The sequence below is a fragment of the Gorilla gorilla genome, chromosome 2 (genome assembly GCF_029281585.2).
Source record: "Gorilla gorilla gorilla isolate KB3781 chromosome 2, NHGRI_mGorGor1-v2.1_pri, whole genome shotgun sequence".
Classification (NCBI taxonomy): domain Eukaryota; kingdom Metazoa; phylum Chordata; class Mammalia; order Primates; family Hominidae; genus Gorilla; species Gorilla gorilla.
Genome location: NC_086017.1, coordinates 153835790 through 153848647, shown reverse-complemented (window position 1 = coordinate 153848647; position 12858 = coordinate 153835790). Strand labels below are relative to the sequence as shown.

The 12858-nt window shown below is 38.5% G+C and overlaps 1 protein-coding gene across 10 annotated transcripts in view; it reads right to left on the bottom strand.

Moving 5' to 3' along the window:
• The window catches only part of PLS1 (plastin 1), a 134449-nt gene that overhangs the window by 45415 nt on the left and 76176 nt on the right, over positions 1–12858 (bottom strand). For 9 of the 10 annotated variants that reach the window (XM_063704279.1, XM_063704280.1, XM_019024808.4 and 6 more), the window contains one exon: positions 2199–2304. In XM_063704279.1, the coding sequence (XP_063560349.1) occupies positions 2199–2268 (70 nt within the window). In that variant the 5' untranslated portion in view covers positions 2269–2304. Of the gene's footprint in view, positions 1–2198; positions 2305–9698; positions 9983–12858 lie in introns of those variants that run through there. The other variant, XM_004037786.5, reaches the window with a different exon arrangement.

Genomic DNA, 12858 nt, shown 5'->3' with positions numbered 1-12858 from the left:
ACCTTAAAAAGGGAGGAAATTCTGACACAGGCTACAACATGGATGAAGCTGTTGATGAGGACATTGTGCTAAGTGAAATAAGCCAGTCACGAGAAGACAAATATTATGTGATTCCACTTATGTGAGGTACCTAAGGTAGTCACATTCATATAGAAAGTAGGATGATGGTTACCTGGGGCTTGGGGAGCAGGAAGTGGGAGTTATTGTTTAATGGATATGGAGTTTCAGTTTGGGAAAGGGATGGTGGTGATGAATGTAGAACAATGTGAATGTACTAAATGCTAATGAACTATACACTTAAAAATGGTTAAAATGGTAAATTCTGTTATGTATATTTTACCACAATTTCAAAAAGAAACAATACAGAGAAATATTTCAACTTCCCCCTTCTCCCTAGCGGCCCCCAAATACTCAATCTAATAACATTGGATGGCCGTGTTCCTCTATCCTTGAGAAAAGTGTGCTACAAATTAGCAGAGAGGTTTCTGAGTTCACAGAGTAGCAGTTTACCTCGTAAATAAAGTCAGCAAGTACCTATTCTGCTAGTGTTACTGCTTTGCTCAAACAGAACAAATTATCTTGCTCTCAAAATTGTTCCATCAAGGACCTGCTTCTGGGTTGGGGTTTTGTACCTAGCAGAGCAGCTCCCTCACTACAATCTATTGAAAGTCAGCCCTCAACACAAGGTTTTGTTTAAAAAAAAAAATTGTTCCATCAGTGAATTGTTTATTCACTATATCATTAAATAAATATTGCAAGATTATATTAATATGTTCATGAGTCAAAGATTAAAGTTGTGCTAAACAAAGCAAATATATTACTAATTCATTTATTTTACCAAGAGCTGGGTAGAACTTTTATTCAAGCTACAAAACTGCATCTATAAAATAACAGAAATATCAAACTACGAGATACATTTTTATTACTTCCTCTGTTTCAATGCTCAAAATGAGCAGAACATTTCAACAATTGCCCAGTTTTTGTCTTGAAAAGACTCTGGACACTACATATAATTCTCTATAAAATATATGATTGTTTTCTGAAAATCACACCATATTCATACAATGCTCTAATGACAAATATGCCATTCCCAGGGAGAAATGGAAGAGCCCAGAGATTTGTAGAATTTAGTTTACTTTATTTCACAGTAATGGTTTGTAAAACATGAGCTTCCTGAGTTTCACAGTTTTTTGGTTTTTTTTTTTGGAGTGCTTTTTTTTTTTAAACATATCGTTTTTCTTTGTATTGGTCAATAAAACTCATGTTGCATGATATTTTACTCACACTAATTTTAGTCATTATTAGGTTTGTGAGAAATCTAAGCACAAGACCAGCGCTGGTCATTTTCTCCTCCCTGATCTACCATATGACTGTTTTTCATGGACGGCTCTATTACACTAGAGAACGAGCTTGATGAGTAAGGGGCAAACATAGTGGTGTCATTATCCCAATGTCTATTCACTGTGCTCACCTTTCACTGGGTTCACCTTTCACTTGCATGCATTTGCAAACTAAAGCAAAAAAAAAAAAAAAGGTATTTATATTCTCCTTGTTTACCATGGGTTTCCTAAGAGCAAATTGCAGAAGAATTGAGATCCAACAGAGTATGAGGAAAATTTTTTGAAAGAAAAATACAAAACTGTCAAAATGATAATGTCATAAAGACAAAACACTAAATGTCTATAAAAAGTGAAAGAAGAAAAATAAGGCATACAGCCTTTAAAAACAATACTAAGACTTTCTAAATTATGCATGTGGGAGAAGGAAAATAAGACATATGGCATTTAAAAACAATACTGAGATTTTAAAAATATTCTGCATGAAGTCAGAAAGTGTTATTGTTAGTGCAAAGATGTGAAGGCCAGAGTTCAGTTTATACACAAGGAAGTATTTTTATATTTTTTTCTCTGTAATAAGGATACCGTGTAAAGTGTATTCAGTTACATTGTCATTCATTAACCTGGATTACTCTCTGCAAAGAAATGATCAAAGAATTCAAAGTCCAATTCACCTAGAAATTCAAGCCAGTCTTAGCTTATCTTTCAGAAAGAAAGAATCCAGTGAAACCTAGATAGAAAAAAAGGAATAAATCTGGAGGTAATTGGGTGGTGGTAGATGAAATAAAAGGTATTTTTCCATTCCTGAAGTCTGACATCAAGCAGACCAGTAATATCATATTTACTTTTTCTCAAGCATACCTATTTTATTAAATGCCTCTTGTAGTTCTTCAAGCTCCTCCCGAGAAATGGTAGTAGTACTGTTTTCCATCTTTGGACAGAAAAGACTATCTTCAGGTCTTTATATCTAGAAAAAGCAATATTATAAAAAGAGCATGAAGCCTTTGGAAACATTTAACTAAGCAATATAAGGTACAGAGGAAGTACATTCTCTAGGAGGAATTATCTATGAGATCTGGCTGACAAAGAACAAATATGAGTAGGTCCCCTGGTAACAATCTCTCAGCATAGGCCAGCCAAACTATAACTGAGACTCAGTAAGGGGAAGAAACACCTATTTTTCTCACCTTGTGCTTTTACACAGATATTTCTCAATAGCCTAATGAATTAATAATTTCTATTTGCATTTTACCCCACAATTTCAAGAAAATAAGCATTGCATTTCAAGTTTGAGAAAAGTATAGCATTTATAAATGTACAGCATAAGGTCAGAAAGTAAAATTTTTTAAGACACGAATAATGTCTACAAAAAAGGTAAATTCAGCATCTGCTTATCTTATAATGGGATTTGTGGTTTTAACGTTCAGCTTTACAATATCCAACCGCTGCCACATTCTTTCCCCTACCCCATGTGAAGTCTCTGAGGGTCTGTGGGGCTCTTCTTTTTTATGGCATGATTGTGGCTCACTGCAGTCCCGAACTCCTAGGCTTAAGTGATCCTCCCACCTCAGCCTCCTGAATAGGTAGGACTACAGGCATGTGCCACTGTACCCAGCTAATTTTTTAAGTTTTTTGTAGAGACAGGATCTCACTATGTTGTCCAGGCTGGTCTTGAACTCCTAGCCTTAAGCAGTCCTCCTGTCTTGGCCTTCGAAAGTTGGGGGCAAGGGGGCTTTTGTATTCTGAGTAAGTAAGACAAACTAAAGAGGAAAAAATTATGTAAAACTGGGCTATAGGAAAAGTCACAAGGTGGTGTGTGTTCACTGCAGAAAATAATTGATAATGAATGTCCCAAACAGAAAATTAACATTACTCATAATCCTTCTATCCAGAAATATCGACAAATATAATTTTGTTGTCTTTATCCTTCTGACCTACTTTCTTTTTTTATTTTTTCTGCGACAGAGTCTCACTTCTTCACCCAGGCTGGAGTGCAATGGCACGATCTCATCTCACTGCAACCTCAGCCTCCCAGGTTGAAGCGATTCTCCTGCCTCAGCCACCCCAGTAGCTGGAATTACAGTCATGTCATGTGCCACTATGCCCAGCTAATTTTTGTATTTTTAGTAGAGACATGGTTTCACCATGTTGGCCAGGCTGGTCTCGAACTCCTGACCTCAAGTGATCTACCCACCTCAGCCGCCCAAAGTGCTGGGATTACAGGCGTTGAGCCACTGAGCCCGGCCCCCTTCTGACCTACTTTCAAAACACATGTGTACCTTTTTGGGGGTGAGAACAATGTGACCATACAATATTATAACCTTTTTGTTGGTACTAACACATTGTCACTATGTTTTCATGTTGTTCATCAACATAATACTTAATGGCTACATATTACTATATCATAACTTATTTGGTAAATCCCCTCTTTCAGAGTATTTGTACTGCTTCTAATTTTTCATTACAAATAATGCTTCAATGAACATCCTTGCAGATAAATCTTTCTTCTTCTCCATGTTTATTCTGTGTGATAAATATCTAAAAGTAGAATTACTTACATTTTTAAGACTTCTGATATCTAGCAATGCAACTCTTACTTATTTATTTTTATTATACTTTAAGTTCTGGGATACATGTGCAGAGAACATGCAGGTTTGTCACATAAGTATACATGTGCCTTGGTGGTTTGCTGCACCCATCAACCCGTCATCTACATTAGGTATTTCTCCTAATGCTATCCCTCCCCTAGCCCCCACCCCCCAACAGACCCTGGTGTGTGATGTTCCCCTCCTTGTGTCCATGTGTTCTCATTGTTCAACTCCCACTTATGAGTGAGAACATACAGAGTGAGAATGGTTTTCCGTTCTTGTGTTAGTTTGCTGAGAATGATGGTTTCCAGCTTCATCCATGTCCCTGCAAGGACATGAACTCATCCTTTTTTATGGCTGCATAGTATTCCATGGTGTATATATGCCACATTTTCTTTACCAAGTCTATCATTGATAGGCATTTGGGCTGGTTCCAAGTCTTTGCTATTGTGAACAGTGCCGCAATAAACATACGTGTGCATGTGTCTTTATAGTAGAATGATTTATAATCCTTTGGGTATATACCCAGTAATTGGATTGCTGGGTCAAATGGTATTTCTGGTTCTAGATCCTTAAGGAATTGCCACACTGTCTTCCACAATGGTTGAACTAATTTACACTCCCACCAACAGTGTAAGAGTGTTCCTATTTTTTTTAAGTGAAAGCAAGTTTATTAAGAAAGTAAAGGAATAAAAGAATGGCTACTCCATAGACAGAGTAGCCACAACTCTTACTTTTAAAATGACTTAGTGGCTTTTCTATTCAGTGTAAAGCTAAAGATGAATACAAATTATATTGTATTTCTCATAAACACTTAGTTCTATCAGACAGTTAATATGTGCCTCAGAAAATAAGTGAAAACAAGTGCTTTATAAAACAATAGGAATTGAAGCTAAGTGGAAAATCTTCTTTTTTATACACTTTTATAAACTTGTATTTATATAGAAGGTTCAATATCATCCCTAATTTTTCAGTGAAGCACATCAATTTTCAAAATAATTTATTCACTGAAATTTCATTGATCATTGAAAAATTAAATTGTGTGAAGCCCTCTAAGAGTATGGCTCATTTGTGATCTGTACACAAATTTATTCAGGAATTTTGGTGTTCTTTCAAAATCACATATTTCTATCTCTTACAATTTTTCTGGAGCCTGGTTCTAATTAAATGTGCAATTAATCTTTTGGTCTTATTTTAAATATACTATTCTCCGCTATTTAATTCTACATTGTTTTTTAAAAAATTCTAAAGAGCTCAAGTCAGTAGAAAAAGGAGTAAATAGAAGTCATCTTACTCCCCAGATGCAGTTTCTTACATCTTAGCATTAAATACTCATTTCATTGGATTCTCACCTTTAGAAAGCTTTACTATATTTAAAACTATTTACAGACATTCTTATTTTGTGTTCAAAGAGATTAAATAGTTTTTTTAGGATTGTTAAGCATAATTCCCTGGGTCTGCAAAATGCTACTTGTGTTGTGGCTGGCTTTGAATCTCTGTGGTTTCAGTCATCCTGTATATCCTTTCCTGTATTCAGAATGCTTTCTATCCCTTGCCTCAAGTTTTAAAAATAGTGGCCCAATTTTAGCATTTGCACTCCACAGAAAGGCTGCAAATTAACAGTGTTTGTGTTGACCTTGCATTTGAAATGATAAAAATAAAACTGGGGTTATATTCTTTGCTCATGCCTATTCAAATTTATATAATTTGTTAATTACATAAAATGTTTTTAGTCTCCTATAACCAGGCAAAAGCAACATGTAAACTTGTCAAAAAAGCAATTTACCCATACAACGTTGTTTCCTATCTTTAAAGCTTTGTTTTTATAGCTAATAAGTGTAAAGATGTTGCTTTGAATCCTTTGGCATTAAAATGAAACAAACAGAAAAACATAAAAGGATCTTCAAGATTGTATACAGGCAGCTCCTAACTTACGATGATTTGACTTAGAATTTTTCAACTTCACAATGGTGTGGAAGTTACATACAGTCAGCAGAGAGCGGTATGATACTCTCACCATGCTGGGCAGAGGTGGTGAGCCACGTTCAGCCATACGATTACAAGGGTGAACAACCAATACTCTACGTTTACCACGTTGTCAGAAAGTTTTGCCCAACTTTAGGATACTGTAAGCATTCTAAGCATGTTTAAGGTATGCAAGGCTAAGCTATGAGGTTCAGTATATTAGGTATACAAAATATATTTTTTACTTAGGACGGGTTTATTGGAATGGGACTCCTCTAAGTTAAGGAGCATCTGTACTCTCAAAAAAACAAAACAAGATACAGAAAAGTAAGTGTGGCAGGGGAAGGAGAGTGATGGTATCAGCTGTATGTTTATAAAACATTTTCTGGAAGGGTACAAAAAAATGGTAACAGTTGTGATTTTTACGTTGTTAGTCTCATGGCGATTCAGGGTTGTTTCTATTGCCTTTTTTTTCCTGAAACTGTTCTAAGAAGGGTTTTAGATTCTGCCAATCATAAAGAACTGCTCTGACTAACTTTGGTAAACTTTTAAAAGGCTCAAGGAAGAAATCTGAGGGAGGATAAAAGATCAAATCCAATTTTATCTAACTTTTCAAAAGTCTCTTTCAGAATGTGCTTCTTTAACTTTCCAAATATATATTTGGTTGTGTCACGGTATACTTGATGATTAGGCGAGGAAAAAAGAGGCTTTAATTGATGAAAGAAGGTTCCACTTAAAATGATTTGTGCTTCAAGTGGAAGTAAATTAGCCGGGCGTGGTGGCACACACCTGTAATCCCAGCTATTCAGGAGGCTGAGGCAGGAAAATTGCTTCGACCCAACAGGCGGAGGTTACAGTGAGCCAAGATCATGCCATTGCACTCCAGTCTGGGCAACAAGAGCAAAACTCCATCTCAAAAAACAAAACAAAACAAAACAACAACAACAAAAAAAAAAAAGAAAAAGAAAAGAAAAGTGGAAGAGGAACTGATCCTCTAGGAGAAATGGAGACTGAGGCAGACTAGGAAGAGGCTTACTCTTCATTATACGCTTTTTGTATTCAGTTTTTTAGACTATCAGCCTACCAAAACAAACAAATAACTGAAAAGCAAAGGCAATTTTGGTAAAACATTTTTTAAAAATGAAACAAATACTAGTGGTCTAAAGATACACATTACTGAATAATGATAATGATAAAATTATATATACAGTACCTATAGTGACCATTTTAAATAACAGCACCTATGTTTCTTTACAAAGCAAAATCTATGATTAAAATAGTGAAATAATTTATAGCTTTCCACAAAGGCACCTTTTCATTTCCCAGCTATTCTATTTTCCCATCTTCCACAGTGGCCCTGTCACAGGTCACTTGAAATTCTGACTTCTCAAGCTAGCCCCTGACTCAGGTCAGCCAGCTTTTCCCCTTATCCATCCTCCAAAATTTCCTTTTTCCTTTATTCTTCCTCGTCTAGAAATATGAAATATAATGGCAAATATTTATTGAGGGCTTTCAATGGGTCTGGAACTGTGCTAACCTCCTCACATACATGAGCTCACTACGCATTTATCTGCTCTACTGATGGTACAAGCATCATCCCTTAAAAATGTATATTTGAGGCCCACAGAGATTAGGTGACCTGCCCAAGGAAGGTAGACAAAATAAGAGATTCAAAAGCAAATGTTTTTCTAGTGCCCAAGTTCTTAAGTTCTACATGTAGTTCAATTAGCATTCCTACTCTCTCACGGCAAGCATCATAACTAGTTTTAAAGAAAGGAATGATGACTACTTAACACTAAAATGTGAATAACCAGTAAACCAAGCCCGTAAAGTGTTAATTCTTCCAACTATATTTACATTACTATTTAATCAATATGTATACATCAGTAAAATAAATGAATCACATCTGTTTCTCAAAATCATACTAAAGGAAAAAAGCAAACTGCTGAAGTATACATACAGTATACTATTTATTATAAATTATAAAAACACAAAATACTATATATGTTGCTTATGATCCCATACATATGTAGTAAAACTTAAACATACATGAGAATAACACAACAAATTCAGAATAGTGGTGGTCTATGTAGAGGGAGGCAAGGAGCAGGGCTTGCAGGGTAGGGCTGAATCTGTTACATCTTTTTTTTTTTTTTTGGAGACAAAGTCTCACTTTGTTGCCCAGGCTGGAGGGCAGTGGCATGATCTCAGCTCACTGCAGCCTCTGCCTCCCAGGTTTAAGCAATTCTCCTGCCTCAGCCTCCCGAGTAGCTGGGACTACAGGCACCCATCACCACATCCGGCTAATTTTTTTTGTATTTTTAGCAGAGACAGGGTTTCACCATGTTGGCCAGGCTGGTCTCGAACTCCTGACCTCAAGTGATCTGCCTGCCTCAGCCTCTCAAAGTGCTCGGATTACAGGCATGAGCCAATGTCCCCAGCCTGTTACATATTTTTTAAAGATACAGTTGAAGCAGTTATGGCAAAATGCTAATGTCTGCTCAATCTAGGAAGTGAGTACATGGACATAGGTTATACTGATTCTGTATTTTAGTCTTTTGCTTTAAATAATTCATATTATAAAAAATTATTCTTTTTTTTTTTTTTTTTTTTTGAGACGGAGTCTGGCTCTGTCGCCCAGGCTGGAGTGCAGTGGCGCAATCTCAGCTCACTGCAAGCTCCGCCTCCCGGGTTCACGCCATTCTCCTGCCTCAGCCTCCCGAGTAGCTGGGACTACAGGCGCCCGCCACCACGCCCGGCTAATTTTTTGTATTTTTAGTAGAGACGGGGTTTCACCATGTTAGCCAGGATGGTCTCGATCTCCTGACCTCGTGATCCGCCCGCCTCGGCCTCCCAAAGTGCTGGGATTACAGGCGTGAGCCACCGCGCCCGGCCTAAAAAATTATTCTTAAAGAGAAAAAAGGATGCTTCTTAATCCAAAGCCACAAGCTAAAGGAAAATCAAGCCATAAAAATAATAAAAATAATAAATAATAAAAAATAAAGATGACCAAGAATAAATAATAAAAAATAAAGATGACCAAGAATATGTTTTTGAACAGGGGAAATTTTACCAAGGCTTTAGGAAACTTAACTACTTCAATCTTGAGAAATTAAAATAATTAATATTATTGTGGGAGAATAATTTATTGAAATGTTAAATTGTGTTTATTCTTTTTCCTCCTCAATTAAAGCAATAACACGCTGGGCATGGTGGCTCACGCCTGAAATCCCAGCACTTTGGGAGGGCGAGGTGGGCGGATCACAAGGTCAGGAGTTTGAGACCAGCCTGGCCAACATAGTGAAACCCCGTCTCTACTAAAAATACAAAAATTAGCCAGGTGTGGTGGCACACGCCTATAGTCCCAGCTACTTGGGAGGTTGAAGCAGGAGAATTGCTTGAACCCAGGAGGTAGGGAGGTTGCAGCAAGCAGAGATCGCGCCACTGTACACCAGCCTGGGTGACAATGCGAGACTCCGTCTCAAACAAACAAAACAAAACAAAACAGCAATAACACTATAACACTTTCTTATCTGAGGGACTCTGGCAGCACAGAAGGCAAAACCAGTCTAGAATCTGTGGTTCCCTCAGTCTTTGGGAAGAAGCATGAACCTCCTAGAGGGCTTACTTAGGTTGGATGTCCTGGCAATCGGATCAGGGGGAAGAGGCCACCTCTGAGAAACCACTAGATGAGGAAGGCAGAGAGAGGGAAAGATTGCCCCCATGGGGAGGAAGGGAAATCTCTAGGTGCCAGCAAGTAAGACTGCTGCTTGCTGCCCTAGGGGTGGCAGGTGCAACAGAACCTCACCGGAGAGAATCTGCAGACTAAGCCAAGGGGTGTTTCCCAGGTAGCCACTGAAGACTGATGATGGAGAATAGAAGAGCTTCCTCTCAGCCTTTTGCTCTACATTAGACCCAGGACAACAGAGGCTGAGGAGCAGATTCCAGGTGCCTGAGAAAGACTTGGCAGTATTCGGGCAGGATGAAGCATGACAATAAAAATAAAGTTGCTTTAAAGAATATCAAGAAATGTGATCTTTCTTTTATCTGACTTTTATGGAAAAAGACTTGATAGTGTTCCTATGGAGAATTGACTGAGATCAGAGGTTCTAGAATATTTCAGTATCTCTGGTGAGTAGAAGTTCTACTGGTACCCCATGTCCTCTTCTTCTTTGCAAATTACTGTCTATCTCACCACAGCCCTTCCCTTTTCCTATGTTACTTCCCATTTTCAGCCCTCCATTACAAGTTTACAGATCACAAGGTCACTGAAATAAATCACTATGTGAAAAAAAAACAGCTATGAAATAGTTGAAGAATTTTCCTTCTAGTTTAAAGGAAAACCTGGAAAATATTTTCATCTATATGTCTAGCAATCTCCTTATTCAACCACATTTCACAACAGGGAGCTGTATCATTCATTTTGGAAAAAGTAAGTATTCATATTCCATATCAACCTGTCCATTTTTTATCAGATTTTCTTTAACTGGAATGTCTACTGACTGTTGAATATAAGTACGAATTGGGATATCATTTATTTTGTTAAATATTAGTCTCCTACTCTACATAACAGCCTTGACTGTCCTTTGGACAAAGGGTAAAATATATGAAAATGGTGCAATATAATTCAAAAATTTCCTGAGCATCCTTCAGCACTAAAATAACTGAGCTCAACTTTTTCATTCATTCACAAGGGACAGCTATGATACAAAACTTTTCTTAAAAAGTTTCTTAAAAAGTTTTCTTAAAAAGTGCGGTGGCTCATGCCTGTAATCCCAGCATTTTGGGAGGCTGAGGCGGGCAGATCACTTGAGGTCAGGAGTTCGAGACCAGCCTGGCCAACATGGTGAAATCCTGTCTCTACTAAAAATGCAAAAATTAGCCAGGCCTGATGGCATGCACCTATAATCCCAGCTACTTGGGAAGCTGAGGCACAAGAATCGCTTGAACCAGGGAGGTGGAGGTTGCAGTGAACTGAGATTGCGCCACTGCACTCCAGCCTGGGTGACAGAGTGAGACTCTATCTCAAAAACAAACAAAAAAAAGTAATTAATTTGATTGCCAACAGCCTGGATTTGCCAAATCCTGGGCTATTTTAAAAAGACAATTTTATTTTCAAACACATAAAATAATTTCCCACATGCTTAGACAATCCTAGAGACCTTGAGAACTTCAATTATGCACCATTATGAAGTGTTAAGCCAGGAACAGCACACCGGGGGTAAAGTGACACTGGTTCCAAACTGAGCAACTCTTCTGTGATCTTTTTTTTTTTTTTGAGACGGAATTTTGTTCTTGTTGCCCAGGCTGGAGTGCAATGGCATGATCTCAGCCCACTGAAACCTCCACCTCCCAGGTTCAAGCAATTCTCCTCCCTCAGCCTCCCTGGTAGCTGGGATTGCAGGCGCCCGCCACCACGCCCAGCTAATTTTTTGTATTTTTAGTAGAGACGGAGTTTCACTATGTTGGCCAGGCTGGTCTCGAACTCCTGACCTCAGGCGATCCACCCACCTCAGCCTCCCAAAGTGCTGGGATTACAGGCATGAGCCACGGTGCCCGGCTTGTGATCTCTTTTTTTTTTTTTTTTTTTTTTTGAGACGGAGTCTCGCTCTGTCGCCCAGGCTGGAGTGCAGTGGCGCGATCTCGGCTCACTGTAAGCTCCGCCTCCCGGGTTCACGCCATTCTCCTGCCTCAGCCTCCCGCGTAGCTGGGACTACAGGCGCCCGCCACCACGCCCGGCTAATTTTTTGTATTTTTTTAGTAGAGACGGGGTTTCACTGTGTTAGCCAGGATGGTCTCGATCTCCTGACCTCGTGATCCGCCCGCCTCGGCCTCCCAAAGTGCTGGGATTACAGGCGTGAGCCACCGCGCCCGGCCGGCTTGTGATCTCTTAAAGGGAGGCCTGACAATCTCCTACAAAAACAAAAAATAACAATACACTGTTATTTTAACATTGGGACTTTTTTCTGCTTCAGTCTTCCCAACTATTTACCATTTCATTATACCCCACATTGCCAAATTAATGCGGTCTCTGTTCTCCACTCTCAATTTGACAGCTTGGAAGGCCAATTCCCCCATATCCTTAACGCCTTCCCATTCGCATAAGACTTCATCACCTCTGTCTTTTCCTTTGCTCAGTGTCTTCATTTCTTATGTATTATTCTGTTCATGTACATTAATTTATTCTTGGTTATGTGTTGTGTTGTAATGGTCTTATTTTGCTATTTTATTTTCATCCCACCTTCCTATCATTGTTTGCTCCTTGCAGGTAAAGGATATTTTATATTTTTATATTCCCACTGGCCTTGTGTTGTATATGTGGGGAAAGGTTAGTAAAATTCATTAAAGGTAATATTTCTCTAATATTTCTCTTCACAGAGCATAAGGGGTACTAGATAACAAAGGGCCAAATAAAACAACAGTTTAGGGGAAATGTGCCACCAACTGACAAGAGGAGATGAAGAGTTTCTATACGTCAATAACCAGTTCTCTTCATTCACTTACCCATTTATTTATTCAACAACAACTTATTGAGCACTTGTTTGCTGTACCTCTTTACCGTGCTGTGTATTAGAAGCACAAAGACTAATTTGACAGCATTCAAATTTTTTAATCCACATGTTTATACATGGTGTTTCTTCTAAATCTATCAAAATAATTTTTGTTGGGCCAGGGGCAGTGGTTCATGCTGTAATCCCCACACTTTTGGAGACCAAGGCCAGAGGATTGCTTGAGGTCAGGAGTTCAAGACTAGCCTGGGCAACATAGTGAGACTTTGTCTCTACAAAAAAAGAAAAAAAATTTTAAGTTAGCCAGGCATGGTGGTACGCACCTATAGTCCTACTACTTGGGAGGCTGAGATGGGAGCATCACTTGAGCCTAGGAGTTTGAGGCTACAGTGAGCTATGATTGTGCCATTGCATTCCAGCCTGGGCAACAGAGCAAGATTCTGTCTCAAAAAAAATAAT